The sequence below is a fragment of the Triticum urartu genome, chromosome 2A, assembly GCF_056163025.1.
Source record: "Triticum urartu cultivar PI428250 chromosome 2A, HENAU_Tu73, whole genome shotgun sequence".
NCBI classification, from domain to species: domain Eukaryota; kingdom Viridiplantae; phylum Streptophyta; class Magnoliopsida; order Poales; family Poaceae; genus Triticum; species Triticum urartu.
The window spans coordinates 664,184,920-664,210,690 of NC_141874.1; the positions used below are offsets into that span (position 1 = coordinate 664,184,920).

At 45.4% G+C, this 25,771-nt stretch overlaps 1 protein-coding gene across 1 annotated transcript; it reads right to left on the reverse strand.

Moving 5' to 3' along the window:
* Positions 1-18,942: 18,942 nt before the first annotated feature.
* On the reverse strand, positions 18,943-20,405 carry LOC125533943 (uncharacterized). The gene is made up of 2 exons (XM_087544809.1): positions 20,062-20,405; positions 18,943-19,962 (listed from the first exon to the last, which is right to left on the reverse strand). The coding sequence occupies exons 1-2, from the start codon at positions 20,312-20,314 to the stop codon at positions 19,181-19,183; spliced, it is 1,035 nt and encodes a 344-aa protein (XP_087400935.1). The 5' UTR covers positions 20,315-20,405; the 3' UTR covers positions 18,943-19,180.
* Between the last annotated feature and the right edge of the window lie 5,366 nt (positions 20,406-25,771).

A 25,771-nucleotide genomic window follows, 5' to 3' on the forward strand; every position in this document is an offset into this window, starting at 1 on the left:
GACAATACATTTTTCAACAGCTCCAAGAACCCCTATTCAAGGGAAAGGATTGTATCAGATAGGTTCTGGAGCTATCCTCAGCGCAGCTACTACTCAAGCATCCTATACAACCAAGGTCGCATCTTCCCGCACAAGCGCCTTGAGGTTGAAGCCATTGCTGGTCTGCCCTGTCTTGAGGAAGCTTTGGATTGCTTTAGGCAAGTGGGTCTGCTGCCGTTTGTCACAGATGAAGAGCACTGGAATGAAGAGCTTCTGCTTCAGTTTTATGCCACCCTCCACATTAAAGGATACAATAGAGATCCGAAGACTTGGGTCCTGGAGTGGATGACCGGCAATGTCCATCATGAAGCCAATGCATTTGATATCATTGAGCTCACCGGCCTGCCCACTCCTGGCGAATTCTACGAGGAGGGCTGTCAACTACATGCTGAAGCTATTGAGAGCATATTCCAGAGGCCTGAACCAAATATGAGTCAGATGCTCTCAATGATGAAGCCATTGCCTCACGATGCTCCTTATCCAACAGAGTTCTTCATTGAAGACCTTGAGTTCCTGCCCAGGACCATATATCACATCATCTGGCGGACTCTCTGGCCCATTAAAGGGCACTATCAAAATGCCAAGATTGAAGGTGCAATGAAGACTATGATATTCTGTATCCTTCATGGCAAATGGTTCAACGCACAGGATTTCTTCATACGCCAACTTGCAGCGTCAGGCTCAGATTTATTTGGTTTGAAGTTCTATGCTCCTTGGGTGATGAGGCTGATCAAACTGCACTCTGCGATCTCGTATCAGCCCTCAGCCCGAAACCATCGAATCTTCTTGCCCGATGTGGATACCTCTGTTGAAGCTATATATCCAGAGCCTGCCAAGCAACCAATAAGTCTTCAGAATGCAGAACACCAGAGCTTCGCGCAGAATGTTGAAGGTGTTGAAGCCATATCCAGGGTATATCCGTTGGCTGGCACTACACGTGCACCAGCATCTACTGAAGCCACAAACAGCACAAATGCTCCAAGACCCAAGAAGCGTGCTCGTGTCCTCAATGACCGAGAGCTTCTTGTGGCCCTTCACCAAAAGCAAGATAGGCATCACGACTGGCTAAAGCGTCAGATGAAGAGCCTCTTGGTGGATGTCAATCGTCTTCGAAACCTAGCCACCAAGAATGCTTTCGTTACACATGAAACGTGCCGTCGTACATGGAAAGGACTCTCAATGATATGCACTGAAGCTGAACTTGAAGAGGATGGCTTCACCGAGCGCTTCAAGTTTGACACCACACCTCCTAGAAGGGCTGTGATGCGCAACACACCATCACTTGAAGACTCTGAGTTTTCTTCATCTGCTGCCACAGTCACTGCCAGAATCATTGATGAAGACGACGATGCTACATCACCGCCACCTGCTTCAGCACCTCCAAGCTCTGCACCGCCAAACAACTCCACCGACCCTACTGCGCCTGGGAGCGCGTAGAAAACTCTATGTCTTCAAACCTTTTTGGTCATTACTGACAAAAGGGGGAGAAGCATATGATGTTTATAGTCTTCAAGCGGGTCAATATGGGCGGGTACCTTATGCTTTGTTATATTTTGCTTCGTGTTTACAACTCTCGTTTTTGCTTCATTTGGTTCTTTGAGTTGTAACACTAAGACTCGATGGTCGTTTGCCACCCTGTTTGCGAAGATAAATTCCGCATGAGCGACGATAAATTCCGCACTCATCTCATTCTGCAGACGTCCATCTTCCATTATGCATGTCATTATCTTCATATACTTTCACATGCGTAGTGGATTGTCATCATAAGCTGAAGTGGATCTCCACAAGTACAACCTGCCATGTGCATTTGCATTCCAAAAGCAAATCAACTTATATGCACATCTTCAGGGGGAGCCCTTGCAACTTATGAAGACAATTCCCTATCCTTTACAAATTTCACACATTATATTCCCCGTTGAAAACTTCAACTAGTTTGTCATCAATCACCAAAAAGGGGGAGATTGTAAGTGCATCTAGTGCCACCCCTAGTTGGTTTTGGAGTATTGACGACAAACCTAGTTGAGGGACTAATGTGTTGGTGAGAATTGCAGGAAAACACAGGTAGAAGTCCCTCATTGATTCGGTTTTACTACCAGAGATGACCCCTAAAAATGTATGAAGACATTGAAGACAAAGGTGGTATATGAAGATATTCACATTGAAGACTATGACAAAAGAAGACACGTTATGAAGCTTATGGAGCTCGAAGACCTAGATATTTCGTAGTTCTTTTTCTTTTGTGTTGAGTCATAGGAACCACCGTACTGTTAAGTGGGGTCCAGGAGAACCAGTCAGAATGACTGAAGTGATGCCTAAACAAAAAACCTATGTCTTCGAGCGAAGACAATGAGAGCGAATCTTGTCCAGAGCCGGACAAGTCAGCTTTGCTTGTAGCCCAAGTAAAGTTGCCATGAGAGTTTGAAATCTGACCCTTGAGACACGTGTCAGTTCCTTAGTGACCCAGGGTCATTTCGGACAAATCAGGTCGGGTTGCCAAGTGGCTATAAATAGCTCACCCCTACAACCATAAACGGTTGGCTGCTCAGATTTCAGTGCATGGCTTTTGTCGTTTGAGAGCAACCCACCTCGAAGCCTTTGAGAGAAAATTCCTAGTGAGGAGAAAAGCCCTAACCACCCAAAGCCAGAGAACATTGGGCATCACTTAAGTCTTCTTGTCTGTGTGATCTGAAGACTTATTACACTTGAGGACTGTGAATCCTCCAGACGGTTAGGCGTCGCGTTCAGGGAGTCCAAGAGACATTGTGGATTGCCAGTGAACGAAGTTTGTGAAGGTTTGGGAGTCTAACTTGAAGACTTACCAGAGTGATTGGGCGAGGACTAAGTGACCTTAGCTCAAGGAGAATACGGTGAGGACTTGGTGTCTTGAGCTGCGTGTTCAGGACCGGGTGTCCGGGACTGTGTGTCCTAAGGTTTAAATACCTAGCCGCTCCAACCAGACGTACAGTTGTCACAGCAACTGGAACTAGTCCAACACATCATTGTCTTCAACGAGTCACTGGTTTCATCTTCACTTCCTTATTCTTACTGTTACTCATTGTGAAGCCATTGCATGCTTGCTCTATCTTTTGTCTTCACAACGTGAATGTCTGATCTGTTGGCTTCATAACTTCTTCCTACCTGATCCTTATTACACTGCAGCTGTTTGTCTTTGTGCTTTCACTCTATTGAATACTTGACCATGGCTTGCCTAGTGTAATCTAACTTCTGCTGCATAGTAATAGGCAAAATCTTCATTGTTTGTCTTCATAACTCCCACGTTTTGAAGACTTTCATAAAAATCGCCTATTCACCCCCCCCCCCTCTAGTCGATATAACGCACTTTCAGTGCCCAGTGCAAGTTGTTGTTTTTGCTTGTTTTTGGTTTTGTAGAATATCAGTATCAAACAAAGTCCAAATGCCACGAGACTTTTTGGTGATTTTTCTTCTGGACATAAGAGACCCTGGAAGCTTTGGGAGGGGACGAGAAGATGGAGCAGTGGCCCAAAAGGCACCAGGCGTGCCCATGGGGTAGGGAGCGCCTTGGTGGCTTGTGGGGCCCACGAGGCTCCGTCTGACCTAACTCCGCATCTATAAATTCTCTAAAATCATGAAACCAACAGAGGAGTCCACGAAATACTTTTTCCACTGCCGCAAGTTCTAGAACCACGAGATCCCATATGGAGGCCTTTTTCGGCACGCTATCGGAGGGGGAATCGATCACAGAGGGGTTCTTCATCATCCTTGATGCCCCTCCGATGATGCTTGAGTAGTTTACCACAGACCTATGGGTCAATAGATAGTAGCTATATGGCCTTTTCTCTCTTTTTGATCTTCAATACAATATTCTCCTTGGTGTTCTTTGAGATCTATTTGGTGTAATGACTTTTTGCGATGTGTTTGTTGGGATCCGATGAATTGTGAGTTTATGATCAGATCTATCCATGAATTATTTGAGTTTTCTCTGAACTCTTTTATTCATGATTATTATAGCTTCGTATTTCTTCTCTAATTTATTTGTTTGGTTTGGCCAACTAGATTGATTTATCTTGCCATGGGAAGAGGTGCTTTGTAATGGGTTCGATCTCGCGGTGCTCAATCCCAGTGACAGAAAGGGACATGAGACATATGTATTGTTGCTATTAAGGGTAAAAATATGGGTTTATTCATACGTGAGTTTATCTTGTCTACATCATGTCATTTTGCTTAAGGTGTTACTCCTTTTTTCCATGAACTTAATAAACTAGATGCATGCTGGATAGCGGTCGATGTCCGGAGTAATAGTGGTAGATGCAGAATCATTTCGGTCTACTTGTCTCGGACGTGATGCCTATGTATGATCATTGCCTTGGATATCGTCATAATTATTTTCTTTTCTATCAATTGCCCAATAGTAATTTATTTACCCATCGTATGTTGTTTATCTTGCTGCAAATTTTCTTTTATTTATTTTATTTTGGATTTTTGTCCAATCTATCTATCAAAAACTATATACTTTAATCTTGATCAATGCCATTGAGGGATTAACAACCCCTCTACGCGTTGGGTTGCAAGAATTTGTTGTTTGTGTGCAGGTGATGTTTACATAGTGTTGCTTGGTTCTTCTACTTGATTAATAACCTTGGTTTCATAACTAAGGGAAATACTTATCTCTATGGTACTGCATCATCCTCTCCTCTTCGAGGAAATCCCAACGTAGCTCACAAGTAACAAGGGCACTAATCCAAGAGTGGTTAATGGGCAAAGAATTAAGCATTATATTTGAGGTACACCTATTAATGTTGAAACTAATATTGTCCAAACTATGACACCGGAGGAACACATAAGAGAGACCTTCCGGAACACTCCAGAACCCTAAAAAATAGTAGGTATATGATACGGTAAGTAAACCGACTCCAAAAATTTCAGAAAAAAATTTCTGCCAGTTTTGGAATATTAGAAAAATACAAAATAAGAAACAGACGAGAGGACCCATCAGGAGGTCACAAGGCAACAGGGCACGCCCTACCCCCTGGGCGTGCCAGGTTTCCTTGTGTCCCTCTCGTGTGCCATCCTGACTCCGTTTTCTTCTGGAATACTTGTTTCACAAGATAAAACTTCTTTATATATACTCATGGATGTTTTGACCACCATATGGCAAGTTTCTCCTCTGTTCTTGTTTCATGCTGTTTTTCTGGTAGATCTGACAGCATGTCGTCTCAAGACTCGGACGGAGAGAGCTATGTTTCTCACTATGTTGCAAACCCAAGGATCTATGGAGACATGTGTTGGAAATATGCCCTAGAGGCAATAATAAAATGGTTATTATTATATTTCTTTGTTCATGATAATTGTCTATTGTTCATGCTATAATTGTGTTATCCGGAAATCGTAATACATGTGTGAATACATAGACCACAACACGTCCCTAGTGAGCCTCTAGTTGACTAGCTCGTTGATCAAAAGATAGTCATGGTTTCCTGACTATGGACATTAGATGTCATTGATAACGGGATCACATCATTAGGAGAATGATGTGATGGACAAGACCCAATCCTGAGCATAGCTCAAAGATCGTGTAGTTCATTTGTTGTAGCTTTTCTGAATGTCAAGTATCATTTCCTTAGACCATGAGATTATGCAACTCCCGGACACCGTAGGAGTGCCTTGGGTGTGCCAAACGTCAAAACGTAACTGGGTGACTATAAAGGTACATTACAGGTATCTCCGAAAGTGTCTGTTGGGTTGGCACGAATCGAGACTGGGATTTGTCACTCCGTATGACGGAGAGGTATCTCTGGGCCCACTTGGTAATGCATCATCATAATGAGCTCAATGTGATCAAGTGGTTGATCACGGGATCATGCATTACGGTACGAGTAAAGTGACTTGCCGGTAACGAGACTGAACAAGGTATTGGGATACCGACGATCGAGTCTCGGGCAAGTAACGTACCGATTGACAAAAGGAATTGTATACGGATTGATTGAATCCTCGACATCGTGGTTCATCCGATGAGATCATCGTGGAGCATGTGGGAGCCAACATGGGTATCCAGATCCCATTGTTGGTTATTGACCGGAGAGTCGTCTCGGTCATGTCTGCATGTCTCCCGAACCCGTAGGGTCTACACACTTAAGGTTCGGTGACGCTAGGGTTGTTAGGAAGACTTGTATGTGATTATCGAATGTTGTTCGGAGTCCTTGATGAGATCCCGGACGTCACGAGGAGTTCCGGAATGGTCCGGAGGTGAAGATTTATATGTAGGAAGTTGTCATACGGTCACCGGAAAGGTTCGGGGGCATATCGGTATTGTACCGGGGCCACCGGAGGGGTTCCGGGGGTCCACCGGGAGGGGCCACCTCTCTCAGAGGGCCTAATGGGCTGTAGAGGAAAGGGGAACCAGCCCTACATGGGCTGGCCGCATCCCCCCCCCTTGGGCCCATGCGCCTAGGGTTGGGGGGGAACCCTAAAGGGGGCGCCCCCCTTGCTTGGGGGGCAAGCCCCCTCCCCTTGGCCGCCGCCCCCCTCTAGATCTCATCTAGAGGGGGCCGGCCCCCTTCCTCCTTCCCCTATAAATAGAGGGGCAAGGGGAGGGCTGCACACAACATCCAAGGCGCAGCCCCTCCCCTCCCCAACACCTCTCCTCCTCCGTAAGAGCTTGGCGAAGCCCTGCCAGAGTACTGCAGCTTCACCACCACCATGCCGTCGTGATGTTGTTGGAGCCCTCTTCCTCAACCTCTCCCTCCTCCTTGCTGGATCAAGGCGCGGGAGACATCCTCGCTCCGTACGTGTGTTGAATGCGGAGGTGCCGTCCGTTCGGCGCTAGGATCTTTGGTGATTTGGATCATGACGAGTACGACTCCATCAACCCCGTTCTCTTGAACGCTTCCGCTCGTGATCTACAAGGGTATGTAGATGCACTCCTCTCTCCCTCGTTGCTAGATGACTCCATAGATTGATCTTGGTGATGCGTAGAAAATTTTAAAATTCTGCTACGTTCCCCAACAGTGGCATCATGAGCTAGTTCTATGCGTAGTTACTATGCACGAGTAGAACACAAAGCAGTTGTGGGCGTCGATATTGTCAATTTGCTTGCCGCTACTAGTCTTATCTTGATTCGGCGGCATCGTGGGATGAAGCGGCCCGGACCAACCTTACACGTACGCTTACGTGAGACCGGTTCCACCGACTGACATGCACTAGTTGCATAAGGTGGCTGGCGGGTGTCTGTCTCTCCCACTTTAGTCGGATCGGATTCGATGAACAGGGTCCCTATGAAGGGTAAATAGAAATTGGCAATTCATGTTGTGGTTTTGGCGTAGGTAAGAAACGTTCTTGCTAGAAACCTATAGCTGCCACGTAAAAACTTGCAACAACAATTAGAGGACGTCTAACTTGTTTTTGCAGCAAGTGTTTTGTGATGTGATATGGCAAAAGGATGTGATGAATGATATATGTGATGTATGAGATGATCATGTTCTTGTAATAGGAATCACGACTTGCATGTCGATGAGTATGACAACCGGCAGGAGCCATAGTAGTTGTCTTTATTTATTTATGACCTGCGTGTCAACATAAACGTCATGTAATTACTTTACTTTATTGCTAAAGCATTAGCCATAGTAGTAGAAGTAATAGATGACGAGACAACTTCAAGAAGACACGATGATGGAGATCATGGTGTCATGCCAGTGACAACGATGATCATGGAGCCCCGAAGATGGAGATCAAAAGGAGCAAATGATATTGGCCATATCATGTCACTATTTAATTGCATGTGATGTTTATCATGTTTTACATCTTATTTGCTTAGAACGACGGTAGCTTAAATAAGATGATCCCTCGCAATAATTTCAAGAAAGTGTTCCCCCTAACTGTGCACCGTTGCGAAGGTTCGTTGTTTCGAAGCACCACGTGATGATCGGGTGTGATAGATTCTAACGTTCGAATACAACGGGTGTAAGCCAGATTTACACACGCAATACACTTAGGTTGACTTGACGAGCCTAGCATGTACAGACATGGCCTCGGAACACGGAAGACCGAAAGGTCGAGCATGAGTCGTATAGAATATACAATCAACATGAAGATGTTCACCGATGTTGGCTAGTCCGTCTCACATGATGATCGGACACGGCCTAGTTAACTCGGATCATGTTTCACTTAGATGACTGGAGGGATGTCTATCTAAGTGGGAGTTCATTGAGTAATTTGATTAGATGAACTTAATTATCATGAACTTAGTCTAAAATCTTTACAATATGTCTTGTAGATCAAATGGCCCACGTTGTCCTCAACTTCAACGCGTTCCTAGAGAAAACCAAGCTGAAAGACGATGGCAGCAACTATACGGACTGGGTCCGGAACCTGAGGATCATCCTCATAGCTGCCAAGAAAGATTATGTCCTAGAAGCACCGCTAGGTGACGCACCTGTCCCGCAAAACCAAGACGTTATGAACGCTTGGCAGTCACGTGCTGATGATTACTCCCTCATTCAGTGCGGCATGCTTTACAGCTTAGAATCGGGGCTCCAAAAGCGTTTTGAGAGACACGGAGCATATGAGATGTTCGAAGAGCTGAATATGGTTTTTCAAGCTCATGCCCGGGTCGAGAGATATGAAGTCTCTGACAAGTTCTTCAGCTGTAAGATGGAGGAAAATAGTTCTGTCAGTGAGCACATACTCAAAATGTCTGGGTTGCATAACCGCTTGACTCAGCTGGGAGTTAATCTCCCGGATGACGCGGTCATTGACAGAATCCTTCAGTCGCTTCCACCGAGCTACAAGAGCTTTGTGATGAACTTCAATATGCAGGGGATGGAAAAGACCATTCCTGAGGTATATTCAATGCTGAAATCAGCAGAGGTAGAAGTCAAAAAGGAACATCAAGTGTTGATGGTGAATAAAACCACTAAGTTCAAGAAAGGCAAGGGTAAGAAGAACTTCAAGAAGGACGGCAAGGGAGTTGCCGCGCCCGGTAAGCAAGCTGCCGGGAAGAAGCCAAAGAATGGACCCAGGCCCGAGACTGAGTGTTTTTATTGCAAGGGAAGTGGTCACTGGAAGCGGAACTGTCCCAAATACTTAGCGGACAAGAAGGCCGGCAACACTAAAGGTATATGTGATATACATGTAATTGATGTGTACCTTACCAGTACTCGTAGTACCTCCTGGGTATTTGATACCGGTGCGGTTGCTCACATTTGTAACTCAAAGCAGGAGCTGCGGAATAAACGAAGACTGGCGAAGGACGAGGTGACGATGAGCGTCGGGAATGATTCCAAGGTCGATGTGATCGCCGTCGGCACGCTGCCTCTACATTTACCTACGGGGTTAGTTTTAAACCTCAATAATTGTTATTTAGTGCCAGCTTTGAGCATGAACATTGTATCAGGATCTCGTTTAATTCGAGATGGCTACTCATTTAAATCCGAGAATAATGGTTGTTCTATTTATATGAGAGATATGTTTTATGGTCATGCTCCGATGGTGAATGGTTTATTCTTAATGAATCTCGAGCGTAATGCTACACATATTCATAGTGTGAATACCAAAAGATGTAAGGTTGATAATGATAGTCCCACATACTTGTGGCACTGCCGCCTTGGTCACATAGGTGTCAAACGCATGAAGAAGCTCCATGCAGATGGACTTTTAGAGTCTCTTGATTACGAATCATTTGACACATGCGAACCATGCCTCATGGGTAAAATGACCAAGACTCCGTTCTCAGGAACAATGGAGCGAGCAACCAACTTATCGGAAATCATACATACTGATGTGTGCGGTCCAATGAGTGTTGAGGCTCGCGGTGGCTATCGTTATGTTCTCACCCTCACTGATGACTTGAGTAGATATGGGTATGTCTACTTAATGAAACACAAGTCTGAGACCTTTGAAAAGTTCAAGGAATTTCAGAGTGAGGTTGAGAATCAACGTGACAGAAAAATCAAGTTCTTGCGATCAGATCGTGGGGGGGGGGAATACTTGAGTCACGAATTTGGCACACACTTAAGAAAATGTGGAATAATTTCACAACTCACGCCGCCTGGAACACCTCAGCGTAATGGTGTGTCCGAACATCGTAATCGCACTCTATTGGATACAGTGCGATCTATGATGTCTCTTACCGATTTACCGTTGTCATTTTGGGGCTATGCTTTAGAGACTGCCGCATTCACTTTAAATAGGGCCCCTTGAAATCCGTTGAGACGACACCGTATGAATTATGGTTTGGGAAGAAACCTAAGCTGTCGTTTCTAAAAGTTTGGGGATGCGATGCTTATGTCAAGAAACTTCAACCTGAAAAGCTCGAACCCAAGTCGGAAAAATGCGTCTTCATAGGATACCCTAAAGAAACTGTTGGGTATACCTTCTACCTCAGATCCGAAGGCAAGATCTTTGTTGCCAAGGATGGGTCCTTTCTAGAGAAAGAGTTTCTCTCGAAAGAAATAAGTGGGAGGAAAGTAGAACTTGATGAAGTATTACCTCTAGAACCGGTAAGTGGCGCAGCTCAAGAAAATGTTCCTGAGGTGCCTACACCGACTAGAGAGGAAGTTAATGATGATGATCATGAAACTTCAGATCAAGTTACTACTGAACTTCGTAGGTCCACGAGTACACATTCCGCACCAGAGTGGTACGGCAACCTTGTCTTGGAAATCATGTTGTTAGACAACGGTGAACCTTCGAACTATGAAGAAGCGATGGCAGGCCCGGATTCTGACAAATGGCTGGAAGCCATGAAATCTGAGATAGGATCCATGTACGAAAATGAAGTATGGACTTTGACTGACTTGCCCGATGATCGGCGATCCATAGAAAATAAATGGATCTTTAAGAAGAAGACAGACGCAGAAGGTAGTGTGACCATCTATAAAGCTCGGCTTGTCGCTAAGGGTTATCGACAAGTTCAAGGGGTTGACTACGATGAGACTTTCTCACCCGTAGTGAAGCTGAAGTCCGTCCGAATCATGTTAGCAATTGCCGCATTCTATGATTATGAGATATGGCAAATGGACGTCAAAACGGCATTCCTTAATGGTTTCCTTAAGGAAGAATTGTATATGATGCAGCCGGAAGGTTTTGTCGATCCTAAGAATGCTGACAAGGTGTGCAAGCTCCAACGCTCGATTTATGGGCTGGTGCAAGCATCTCGGAGTTGGAACATTCATTTTGATGAGATGATCAAAGCGTTTGGGTTTATGCAGACTTATGGAGAAGCTTGCATTTACAAGAAAGTGAGTGGGAGCTCTGTAGCATTTCTCATATTGTATGTGGATGACATACTGTTGATGGGAAATGATATAGAATTCTTGGAAAGCATAAAGGCCTACTTGAACAAGTGTTTTTCAATGAAGCACCTTGGAGAAGCTGCTTATATATTAGGCATCAAGATCTATAGAGATAGATCGAGACGCCTCATTGGTCTTTCACAGAGTACGTACCTTGACAAAATATTGAAGAAGTTCAAAATGGATCAGTCAAAGAAGGGGTTCTTGCCTGTATTGCAAGGTACGAGATTGAGCACGGCTCAATGCCCGACCACGGCAGAAGATAGAGAAAAGATGAGTGTCATCCCCTATGCCTCGGCCATAGGGTCTATCATGTATGCTATGCTGTGTACCAGACCTGATGTAAACCTTGCCATAAGTTTGGTAGGGAGGTACCAAAGTAATCCCGGCATGGAACACTGGACAGCGGTCAAGAATATCCTGAAGTACCTGAAAAGGACTAAGGAAATGTTTCTCGTTTATGGAGGTGACGAAGAGCTCGTCGTAAAGGGTTACGTCGATGCTAGCTTCGACACAGATCTGGATGACTCTAAGTCACAAACCGGATACGTGTATATTTTGAATGGTGGGGCAGTAAGCTGGTGCAGTTGCAAGCAAAGCGTTGTGGCGGGGTCTACATGTGAAGCGGAGTACATGGCAGCCTCGGAGGCAGCACAAGAAGCAGTCTGGGTGAAGGAGTTCATTACCGACCTAGGAGTCATACCCAATGCATCGGGCCCGATGACTCTCTTCTGTGACAACACTGGAGCTATTGCTCTTGCCAAGGAGCCCAGGTTTCACATGAAGACCAGGCATATCAAGCGTCGCTTCAACTCCATTCGTGAAAGTGTTCAGAATGGAGACATAGAGATTTGTAAAGTACATACGGACCTGAATGTGGCAGATCCGTTGACTAAACCTCTCCCTAGAGCAAAACATGATCAACACCAGAACTGCATGGGTGTTCGATTCATCACAATGTAACTAGAATATTGACTCTAGTGCAAGTGTGAGACTGTTGGAAATATGCCCTAGAGGCAATAATAAAATGGTTATTATTATATTTCTTTGTTCATGATAATTGTCTATTGTTCATGCTATAATTGTGTAATCCGGAAATCGTAATACATGTGTGAATACATAGACCACAACACGTCCCTAGTGAGCCTCTAGTTGACTAGCTCGTTGATCAAAAGATAGTCATGGTTTCCTAACTATGGACATTAGATGTCATTGATAACGGGATCACATCATTAGGAGAATGATGTGATGGACAAGACCCAATCCTAAGCATAGCTCAAAGATCGTGTAGTTTGTTTGCTGTAGCTTTTCTGAATGTCAAGTATCATTTCCTTAGACCATGAGATTGTGCAACTCCCGGACACCGTAGGAGTGCCTTGGGTGTGCCAAACGTCACAACGTAACTGGGTGACTATAAAGGTACATTACAGGTATCTCCGAAAGTGTCTGTTGGGTTGGCACGAATCGAGACTGGGATTTGTCACTCTGTATGACGGAGAGGTATCTCTGGGCCCACTCGGTAATGCATCATCATAATGAGCTCAATGTGATCAAGTGGTTGATCACGGGATCATGCATTACGGTACGAGTAAAGTGACTTGCCGGTAACGAGACTGAATAAGGTATTGGGATACCGACGATCGAGTCTCGGGCAAGTAACGTACCGATTGACAAAAGGAATTGTATATGGATTGATTGAATCCTCGACATCGTGGTTCATCCAATGAGATCATCGTGGAGCATGTGGGAGCCAACATGGATATCTAGATCCCGCTGTTGGTTATTGACCGGAGAGTCGTCTCGGTCATGTCTGCATGTCTCCCGAACCCGTAGGGTCTACACACTTAAGGTTCGGTGACGCTAGGGTTGTTAGGAAGACTTGTATGTGATTATCGAATGTTGTTCGGAGTCCCGGATGAGATCCTAGACGTCACGGGGAGTTCCGGAATGGTCCAGAGGTGAAGATTTATATGTAGGAAGTTGTCATACGGTCACCGGAAAGGTTCGGGGGCATATCGGTATTGTACCGGGGCCACCGGAGGGGTTCCGGGGGTCCACCGGGAGGGGCCACCTCTCTCGGAGGGCCTAATGGGCTGTAGAGGAAAGGGGAACCATCCCTACATGGGCTGGCTGCATCCCCCCCTTGGGCCCATGCGCCTAGGGTTGGGGGGGAAACCCTAAAGGGGGTGCCCCCCTTGCTTGGGGGGCAAGCCCCCTCCCCTTGGCCGCCGCCCCCCTCTAGATCTCATCTAGAGGGGGCCGGCCCCCTTCCTCCTTCCCCTATAAATAGAGGGGCAAGGGGAGGGCTGCACACAACATCCAAGGCGCAGCCCCTCCCCTCCCCAACACCTCTCCTCCTCTGTAAGAGCTTGGCGAAGCCCTGCCGGAGTACTGCAGCTTCACCACCACCACGCCGTCATGATGCTGTTAGAGCCCTCTTCCTCAACCTCTCCCTCCTCCTTGCTGGATCAAGGCGCGGGAGACGTCCTCGCTTCGTACGTGTGTTGAACGCGGAGGTGCCGTTCGTTCGGCGCTAGGATCTTCAGTGATTTGGATCACGACGAGTACGACTCCATCAACCCCGTTCTCTTGAACGCTTTCGCTCGTGATCTACAAGGGTATGTAGATGCACTCCTCTCTCCCTCGTTGCTAGATGACTCCATAGATTGATCTTGGTGATGCGTAGAAAATTTTAAAATTCTGCTACGTTCCCCAACAACATGGATCCATATGGGTGGTCTGCAGAAGAAGAGGTGGATGTTGATCTAAAGAGGATAGAACCCTCAAGCAAGGAAGAAGAAGAAGAAGAAGAAGAAACTCCCTTACCAGAGCCAGGAGATATGCATGTGGAGTTCAAGAAGAGGTGGATATTTGTCACCAACTAACTCCTCAAGGAGAAGTTGGATCTTAAGAAGGAAGTCGGTGAGCTTAAGGAGGAGATTCACACTCTAAGGGGAATTATATATCCAAGAGAATCACCACTACAGCTACATCACCACCATCACCAAAGAAAGACACTTGACTACATGGGTATGGGCACCACCCTTGGCTTGTGCCAAGCTTGGGGGAGGTGCCTCTGTATCGTATGACCATCACTTTTATCATCCTTATCTATCTTAGTTCAATCTTTAGTTATTATGTGATTTAGAAGAATAAAAGTTTAGTATGATCTAGTTTCAAGTGCTTGTTCCTTGATCTATCTATATATGTAATCGAGTTCGAAAGTTATATAATAAAGAGTAGCTTGAGTTTGCTTCTTTATTTTTATGTTTCAATCTTAGCAATGATATAATGAAAATATCATATGCTAATCCCATGGAAAGTAATGACTTTACATCAAGAAAAGTATATTTGATAAAATTTGTTGGAAGTTAACAAACATAGTATTGGTCAATGGTGCAATTCATGAAAGGTTAGCAAAGGAAGAGAGGATTCACATATAAATATACTATCTTGGACATCTTTTATGATTGTGATCCCACATTAAAACACTATGTCAACTAGTTGACGTTGGATAAGGAAGATAACATAATGAGTTATGTTTGCTTATATTCACATAGAAGTCATATTGTCATGGATCCTCCAACATGTGGTGCTTGCTCAATATCTTTTGCTAGCCAAAAATCCGCACCAAGTTTCATGCCATGATAGTCCACTATATCTACCTATGGATTGAATAAGATCCTTCAAGTAAGTTGTCAACAGTGCATAAAGCAATAAAAATTGCTCCTAAATATGTTTGATCTTTTATTGTAAGGGAAAATAAGCTTTGTACGATCTTGTGATGGTAAAGAAATAAAAGCAACAAACTGCATAATAAATGTTGCTATCACAAGGGGCAATATAAAGTGACGCTCCTTTACATTAAGAGCTTGCACATCCAAAAATGAAAGCGCATGACAACCTCAGCTTCCCTCTGTGAAGGGCCTACCTTTTACTTTTTTGTATTTACTTTTTAAGCAAGAGTCAATAGTGTTTTTCTCTATTTCTTTTTCATTTTTTTCTTTTTGCAAAGCATCATGTGGTGAGGAAAGATCTAGGCACATAATATCCAGTTGGAAATGAGTAATCATGAGTTACTATTGTTGACGTTGCCCTTGAGGTAAATGAGTTGGGAGGCGAAACTATAAGCCCCTATCTTTATATGTGTCTCATTGAAACTTCCGCTCCATATATATATGCCCTGAGTGCTAGCAATCATAGAACACTAAATGATAGTTGAGTATGTGGACTTGCTAAAAAAAGCTCTTACATGAGATTCTTCCCGAGAATATGATGGATTGTGATTGTTTCATTGACTAAGAACAAAGTTTGTTAGTTTTCAAGAAAGTTTATGCTTTATACTTCAACATTGTGATGAATTGTTACTTGATGATGAGAAGTTTTATGATGATATATTGCTGCTTTGTTAATGATCATGATGCTACTATGTCTGTATTTTGTCTTTATCGACACCTCTGTCTCTAAACATGTGGTCATGATTATCGATTTCGGCTTTCGCTTGAGGACAAGCGAGATCTAAGCTTGGGGGAGTTGATACATCCATTTTGCATCATGTTTTCCTAATGATATTTATAATGTTTTTTATCACAATAACACTATGTGATGCAATTCTAATGCCTTTCCTCTCTTAATTTGCAAGATTTACATGAAGAGGGAGATTGCGGGCAGCTGGAATTCTAGACCTGGAAAAGCTACATCAGAGATACCTATTCCGCAGAGCTCCAAATGGCTTGAAATTTCATGGAATATATACAAAAATACTGGAGGGAAGAAGCACCAGAGGGGCCCCACCAGTTGGCCACAAGGCAGCAGAGCATGGCCACCCCATGGGTGCACCCTAATGCCTTGTGGGGCCCACAACTTGCCTCTGACCCCCATCTTCTGCTATATGAGGGGTTTTGACCTAGAAAAAAATAGGGAGAGAACTTTTGGGACGAAGCGCCGCCGTCTCGAGGCGGAACCTGGGCAGGAACACTTTTGCTCTCCGGCGGGGCAATTCCGTCGGGGATACTTCCCTCCGGGAGGGGGAAATTGAAGCCATTGACATCACCAACGATCCTCTCATCATGGGAGGACCAATCTTCATAAACATCTTCACTAGCACCATCTCATCTAAAACCCTAGTTCATTTCTTGTATTCAATCTTTGTCTCAAAAACTCAGATTGGTACATGTGGGTTGCTAGTAGTGTTGATTACATCTTTTAGTTGATGCTAGTTGGCTTATTTGGTGGAAGATTATATGTCCAGATCCTTAATGATATTCAATACCCCTCTGATCTTGAACATGAATATGATTTGTGAGTAGTTACTTTTGTTCTTGAGGACATGGGAGAGGTCTTGTTATAAGTAATCATGTGAATTTGGCATTCATACGATATTTTGATGATATGTATATTGTTGCTTCCTTTAGTGGTGTCATGTGAACGTCGAATACATGACACTTCATCATATTTGGGCCTAAGGGAAGGCACTGTGGATTAATAAGTAGATGATGGGTTGCTAGAGTGACAGAAGCTCAAACCCTAGTTTAGGCGTTATTCCATACGGGGCTGATTTGGGTCCATATATTTCATGTTATGGTTAGATTTTTCTTAATTCTTTCGTAGTTTCGGATTCTTGTGAGAGGGGGTAATCATAACTGGGAGGCTTGTTCAAGTAAGAACAACACCCAAGCACCGGTCCACCCACATATCAAATTATCAAAGTAGCGAACGCGGATCAAATAAACATGATGAAAATAATTAGATGAATCCTCATGTGTCCTCGAGAACGCTTTGCTTATTTTAAGAGACTATTGCAGCATGTCCTTTGCTATAAAAGGATTGGGCTAACTTGCCGCACCTTTGCTACTATTGTTACTTGCTACTTTTTACGAATTAACTTGCTATCAAACTATCTGTTACCGGTAATTTCAGTGCTTATCGAGAATACCTTGCTAAAAATTGCTTGCCATTTTCTTTTCTCCTTGTTCGGTTTGAAACTCTTACTTATCAAAAGGACTACGATTGATTTCCTATACTTGTTGGTCATTAGGGAGCGCCACCCTGACTTGTGGGCCCCTCGTAGCTCTGCTTGTCCTAACTCTTGGACTATAAATTCTCATATATTCAGAAACCCTCGAAGCGAGACCGAAACAGTTCTTCTGCCGCCGCAAGCCTCTATTCCGAAGCGATCCCTTCTAGAGCCCTATTCTGGCACTCTGCCGGAGGAGGGAATCATTGGGGAGGCTGTCTTCATCAACCTTGCTGCCTCCATGTTGATGTGTGAGTAGTTCCTTCAGGATCTACTCGTCTAACAATGTCCTTCTATCTCTCTTTTGATTTTCAATACAATGATCTTCTCTAAGATCAATCCGATGTAATATTTTGCGGTGTGTTTGCTCGGATCCAATGAATTTGGGTTTATGATCAGATTATTCATTCAATTTATACGAGTCTCTTGAGATTTATTTGATGCGTAATTTTATAGCTTTGTATTTCTCTCCGATCTATTCATCTACTTTGACCAAGCTAGATATATTTATCTTCAACGGGAGAGGTGCATTGTGGTAGGTTCAATCTTGAGAAGATCTTGCCCTATGACAGGAGGGGCAAAGGCACGTATTGTATTGTTGCTAGTAAGGATAAAACAACGGGGTTTCGTCATATTGCTTGATCTTATTTTGTCTACGTTATGTCATCTTTCTTTAAGCATTACTCTGTTTGTCATGAACTTAATACTTTGAGATGCATGTTGGAGAGCGGTCTTGGGGTGGAGTAATAGTAGTAGATGCAGTTGGATTAACGGTTTACTTGTCACAGACGTAATGCCTATGTAATGATTGTGCTATGGATGATTATCATAACTATGCTCGATTCTGTCAATTGCCCAATAGTAATTTATTTACCCGTCGTTCCTATGCTTTCGAGAGAGATGCCACTAGTAAACCTATGGCCACCAGGGTCCCTTCTCCATCAATACTAAGAATCCTGCAATTACTTTGTTCGCTTACTTTTATTTACTTTTACTTTGTATTGTTTTGCCTATCAATATCAGTTTTAATCTTGCAATTGGCAATAATAAGGGGAGTGACGACCCCCTTGCCTTTGTTGGGTGCAAGCAATTGTCGTGTCTGTGTGTAGGTACTGGTCACGTTGCTGGTGTGGTGCCTCCTACTGGTTCAATAAACCTTGTTTCTAACTAAGGGAAATACTATCTGCTACTATACTGTTTCATCCTTCCTCTTTGGGGAAATCCAACAACTCCGTCGTGGTCGGACAGGGGAATAGCCAAACCGCCGCTCCATAGGAGCGTCGGGAAGCGCCGCCCTCAAGCCCGTCGACCTCGCCGCAAGCGTCGCCGCCGAGATGGAACCGGATCCGAGGTATACTTATTCTTATCCCTGAAGCCATCACCATCAAACAATGCTGGACGAAGAGCACTCACTTAACCGGCTAACCCTACTACCCTATACACCGGACAAGATCCCTACGTTCCCCTCTCCTCCCGTCACCGCCGGAGCACCCAGGGGAGGAGAAGGGAGCCCCAGGATCACCGGGAAACAGATGTAAGTTCGTCTAAACCTATTAACATATGATCTACTTTCGAAGATCTCGACGCAAGAAATGCAATAGTGCAAAAGTTCCGAGGTGAAATTTAATCAATAGTTGAATGTAAAATTTGATAGGATATTCTTCGTTGATGCAACATATAGTGCAAATGGCACATACTAGTTCTTTGATGATAATATAAAGTTCCAAGTCCCACACACATCAAATTATGCCCTTTGCTTATTCATGTGAAGTACTGTACGTACTTGTCAACCGTGCATGCATGCAGACATGCACGGCCAGTACACAACAGTCGCCATATGCATGCAAGAAGCGTTTTACTTCTTGCACACGACACCCTTGCCGTCCATGCCACTGGCACAGGTGACAGCAGAGAGCTCAGATAGCACCGCGGCACCGTCGTTTCCACGGCTGACTCCATAGCGCGCCACGCTACAGTCGGCGGCGAACAGGCTGGAGGTGGTGAAGGTGGCATCTCCTCCCATGGTGGGCATGGAGGCCCTCACGTCGAAATGGTTGACGTAGTCGGAGCGGTACGTCTGTCCGACCACACCGTGGACGTCGTCGGTGAGCGCGTCGAACTTGAACGCCAGCTCGAGGTGCGCGAGGCAGTCGTCGGCGGTGACGCCGTAGCGGTGCACCCTCGAATCCTCCTCGGTGATGGGCACGGCGTTGGCCCTGACGCTGAACTTTCCGTGGAGGGCGACGAGCACGCCGTTGGCCGCCTTGGTGCGGGTCACGGACAGCTCGGGGACGCGGCTGGAGGTCCACTTGGCGCCTTCGACCAGGTCGGAGGGGAGGTACACGGGCTCGCCGTCCAGGATGATCTCTAGGTGCTCGACCGCGTCGTCCCAGGTGCCGGTCTTCCTGGCGCCGAGGTAGAGGCGGTGGCCGTCGAAGAGCACGGCGATGGCCTGGATCCAGGTGAAGTCCCGGGACATGCCGCTGTGGCCGCTCTTGCCGATGAAGTGTGCGTTGATGTGAAGGTCACGGTCGGAGACGACGCAGAAGTCGGCGTCCCTGCGTCCGTGGAAGTAGAAGGCGTTGCCGTCACCGCCTATGAACCGCGGGTCGCCGCACGCCCCCGGGGTGTTGCACACTGCACGAACGCATGAACCACAACCATTATTAGCCAACAAAATCAAGCGTTACTGTTTATAGTTGTACCTGCAGAGTTAAGACATGGTGGAGTGCTCACCGCAGACGGGTTTGCATGATTTGCAGTCGGCGTAGCAGGACTGGGGGCAGTTGGCGGGGCAGTCCATCCTCTGGTTGGAGCAGTAGGGGTTTACCCTGGGACTCTCACTGCACTTGACGCTTATCGGATTCGGCTTCGGCTTCGGGCCATTGGCATTGGGTGGCCGTGGCTTGGATTGCGCGGTGGCGGCCCCCGCGGCGGCGAGAAGGACGACAGCCGCTAAAGCCAGCACGACTCCCAGACGCCTCGCCATTGCGAACGCCCTCACGCTGTCACTAGTTACTATCACGGTGCTTTTGTTGCTGATCGATTATTGATTGATGGAAGTTGAATGGGTACGTTTGTATGCATGGCTCCTTGGCAATTTATAATTATAGGGCGATCGATCGATCGAGTTGACACCAATCTATCTTACTTGGTAAATGTCGCTTGTCTGCGCCGCTCGCTTGAAGCGGAAAAGACTTCACTTTGCGTGCATAGGTACATACGTAGCTCCTGTCTTATATACATGCAATGTAGGTATATAAGTACAGTACACTCTGTGTACTAGCGTAGCAGGTTTTCAGGGCAAGATTGCCAGGATGCATCTTAATCTTCAAGGAAAGAGGCCAACGCATGTGCTTAGCAGCCTGCTAAAGGAAGCGATCCGCAGCGTTTCGCCGTCCTTGATTACAATACATATCTCGTACCCTTTTACTCTCTCGTCATATTCATTTTGTTGCATCATTCTGGGATCAAGTCAAATTTTGAGAATCTGGAAAAGCTGCCGTTGATCAAGACGGGAGCTCTTGTTTATGCACCGAGCGATGACTATTACTAAACAGTATAACTTAGCGAGCTACAACTTTCCACAGCGATTTGACGTTTTGAACCATCCGATCAACTCGTTTAACGCTGCAGATCGTTCTGTTGCACAGCGCACCTTTTCACCGGTCGCCCCGCTCATCCAGGCTTGCCCAACGTTATCGGGCCGCTGCTCCGGAGATCGACTTGGGCGGCTTCTCGTTCGTCAATCAGCTGAGTATTTTGTTTTTTGCATCCAGCGCCACAAGCCCACGAGCATCACCTCCACTTCCCCATCGGCCCAGGTCGTCCCCCCTTCCCATTCTGTCGCTCTATAATGTCAGCCCTGAAACCACCGGCGGCGCCATAATGAGGAGGGTCAAGGCCGATGGTATTCCTTCAGTAACAGTCCACCGTAAAGTGCAGGCCTACATTTTGATTCCCCTCTCTCTTTCCTCGAAGTTGATAGTGCTAATCGTGGCTGTTCTCTTTGGTGATTGTTCACGAAATCTGGTCAATTCTGGTAAAAATCCTTATATTCTCATTTGGCTGGGGTATGCACATTCATGTTACAATAACTGTTGAAGGAAATCTACGTACTAAAGAAGACGAGAGAATATAAATATTCAACGTCAGTTTATTGACGCCTCTCCTTACAGAATGAGGATATAAATCACTTTTGTTTCAACATGCTAGGACTTGACTTCGATCAGTTCATCTTTGTACCCTGTTATACGGACGATTGCTCATGTTGTTTCTTTCTCTTAAGTCATTGATTAATTTTCATGAGCATTCCAAATGGTTTGTTGACTGATGAATTCAAGCTTGCTAAAACTTTGTTTCTTCTCTGTTACTTTTGTCACTACTGTAATATCACACTAGATCTTAAATTGGATGGTTTAGTCCGTACAAACTATTTGATGTAAGCTGAACTATCGGGAATGTTACTCAAGTATTAGAGTTGATGTTGATCTTCTGCAAGAATAGAATATGCTAGCCTTTACAAGATAGAATAATGTATTATTTTTGCTCTATGTATTTCCTTGCATCTTCTTCTAATGACTGGACAAAGAGAAAATGTAAAAACGAAAGCATTTATGTGAGTGTATAGGTTCCAAACTTGATGTAAATATGCGCCACCATCAGTGTCAACACATCGAAATTCAATTAGTTTGAATTTTACCAAATGTTTCCATTGTTCAAGTTTTCTAAATATTTGTATAGTAGTTCTTTTCCCTAGATGGACGAGCGCGGCAACGCGCGCCATCGTGATCTAGTAAGCACTGAAACGAGTTGAAAGAGCATCATCATCCTCTTTCCTCTGGGGACTGATCTTTGCCCCAGGAACTGCTGGCAGTTCTTTGTTTGGTGCTACTCTTTCATTCCTGGATATGAGCGCTTCTATATTGTGGCTTTGGGCGCAGTTACTTGGTCTATCTGGCTGGCACGGAACAGTGCTACCTTTGAGAAGAGGATGATTAAATCTCCTTTCGAGATTGTTTTTATGGTGATTTCCTTTCTTCTATATTGGGCAGGGCTTCAAGTGGGAGACGACGTCAGGCAGCTTCGAGCAGGGGCGGAGACGATTCGCGACGGGACGATGATGCTGATGCGAGCCTGTGATGCGACTATCAAGATTGGAGACTGAACAAAAAGCACAGCAGATCCTTCCCAACACCCCATGCTTTTGCTGTTCTCTTATGCCTGCTCGACTGAAAGATGACTGATACGAGCTACGGCTCCTGGTGTTTTGCTGTCTTACAAACTTGTGGCTTTTGGCTGTCAATTGTAATAGGTCTAGATGAATGGTGCTACTAGGTTTTCGCCCCATAGCGCCCGTTTCGACGGTGGACGGGTGCCGTGGGTTTTCTAGTAGTGCATTGAACTCGCTCTCCCCTTCTCCCTGTTCTTAGACTCATCTATGTTTCAGACTGTTGTATTTTCGTTCTAAGTAATGGAAAGGGGGTTAGCCCGGTTCAAAAAAAATAGCATAATTATTCCGTCCAATCATTCAGAGGTAAATGCAGACCTGTGATTTGTTGCACTTCTGTTATGTCTTAGTAGATCTCTTTTTGCCCTATGGTGATTGGTGATTTGTTAATATGATTTTAATTGTATGTTATGAACTTAATATATGTTGCTATCCTTTGGTGGTTCAATATATAAGCGTGCATGTATGTGAACCATACTTCAGAGTTAGTAGTATGTTGAGGTAAGTATGCATAGGGCAGCCAGAGTGAAAAATGTTAACGAGTCTAAGTATAGAAGTTGATGCATATGGTTGGGTTTTATCTTAATAAATTATTAGTTGTTGTGGATGTTGGCTAAGGGCATCTCCAATGCTGACCCGCAAACTATATACCGCATCCGTCCGCAGACAAAAGGGGGCTAGCCTACGTACATGGATGCGGGAGCCGGCCATCCAATGCTTTGCACTATATTTCTGCCAATTATAAGGGGAGTTTCTAATTCAAATACATCTGATTTATAGTGCGCGCTGGATCACATCAGTGCTGGATCGCATCATCGGCCGATCACAACAAAAAAAGGCAAATATGCTTAGTTTTTACATGCTCGATCATACAAAAATAATACTATCAGTCCAGCAATCCATGTAAAAGATTGGACTTCCTGCCCTATCGGACTGGCAATCCGAGCCTCTGCGCTCATTCTGCCGTCGCCGTTGTGTAGGCCGCCTCCGCCTCCACCCCCACCGCCTCCGCCTCCGCCTCCTTCTCGACCACCTCCGAGTCCTCTTGCTCCGCCCTCTCCAGCTCATCCTTCTACTGCTGCAACATCTTGAAATGGACGGCTTGCACGGTCATTCTCGCTGCAAATGATCTACACAACAATGCATGTCTGACTACAAATGATCTACACAACAATGCATACATATCCGGCTACATATGATCTACACAACAATGCATTTTCGACTACAAATGATCTACACAACAATGCATACATATCCAGCTACAAATGATCAACAACTATGCATATCCAGCTACAAAAGATCTACACAACAATGCAACATATCCGGCTACAAAAGGTCTACACAACAATGCATACATATCCGGCTACAAATGATCAAAAAACCTATGCATATCCGGCTACAAATGATTTACAAAACAATGCATTGTTGTGTATCAGTCTATAAAACTATGCATATCCGTCTACAAATGATCTACGGAACAATGCATATATATCCGGCTACAAAACTATGCATATCCGGCAAGCAATGTACACATATTTAACAAAATACATGCTCGGTGGTTTGCGCACCACTAGGCTACCTTGCGATGAGTTGCCTCAAGTGGCCGCAATACTTCGACAGGCCTCTTGGATGGTGTACCATCGATGGTTGAAGGACTTTAATTCACGGTTGCGGATGACCGCGTCGGAGTAGGGTGCGAAATGCTTGTGTTCGTCGAACCAAGTGTGAATGTTGGCCCAAAAGGTTGTGCCCTTTTGCTCAATGTCATGAATTGGATCGAGGCTAGTAACCAGTCACGCATCGCGTAACAGCTCGTCCTCCCGCATGTTGAAGCTTTCTCCTCTACCCCTCTTCTTTGAATCGCCACCCAAATCATCTGAATCATCGTCATCGCCGTCCTCCTCCACCTGCTGTCCGGCGGCCCAATCCTGACGTCGCGTGTCCACGCCCAGTTGGATGTAGTCCTGCTACGTGCCCGACTGGGTGTAGGTGCTGGACTGGGTGTACTGATGCGTGCCCAGCTGGGTGTATGTGTCAGACTGGGTGGGCTCTGAGTCATCCACATGACCGTCCTCATTGCAACCTCCTCCTATGCCTCCCTCATGGCTGATCTCGTACATCTGCATGTTCGCGTCATCGTACACCGGATCTCCTGCTTTAGGCATACTATTGAATAGCGTGCGGGCACCCATCTGCTCCACGTCTACCGTCTGTGTCCGGACAAGCTGCGACGATGAACTCTCAGAGAAAAGAAGCGGCACCGCGTTGACATCCACGATGAACAACATGGCGGCGGCTGATACGTCTCCGTCGTATCTATAATTTTTTATTGTTCCATACCAATATTCTACAACTTTCATATACTTTTGGCAACGTTTTTATACTATTTTTGGGACTAACATATTGATCCAGTGCCTAGTGCCAGTTCCTGTTTGTTGCATGTTTTTTGTTTCGCGGAATATCCATATCAAACGGAGTCCAAACGGAATAAAAACTGACGGAGATTTTTTTTGGAATATATATGATTTTTGGGAAGAAAAATCCACGCGAGACGGTGCCCGAGGTGGCCACGAGGCAGGGGGCGCGCCTGCCCCCCTGGGCGCGTCCCTGGCCCTCGTGGGCCACCCATAAGGCGGTTGATGCCCTTCTTTCGCCGCAAGAAAGCTAATTTCCGGATATAGATCGTGTCAAAATTTCAGCCCAATCGGAGTTACGGATCTCCGGGAATATAAAAAACGGTGAAAGGAAAGAATCTGGGAACGCAGAAATAGAGAGAGACAGAGAGACATATCCAATCTCGGAGGGGCTCTCGCCCCTCCCGTGCCATGGAGGCCATGGACCAGAGGGGAAACCCTTCTCCCATCTAGGGAGGAGGTCAAGGAAGAAGAAGAAGAAGAAGAAGAAGAAGAAGAAGAAGAAGGAGGAGGGGGGCTCTCTCCCCCTCGCTTCCGGTGGCACCGGAGTGCCACCGGGGGCCATCATCATCACCGCGATCTACACCAACACCTCCGCCATCTTCATCGATATCTCCATCACATCCCCCCCACTATCTACAGCGGTCCACTCTCCCGCAACCCGCTGTACCCTCTACTTGAACATGGTGCTTTATGCTTCATATTATTATCCAATGATGTGTTGCCATCCTATGATGTATGAGTAGATTTTCGTTGTCCTGTCGGTGGTTGATGAATTGCTATGATTGATTTAATTTGCTTG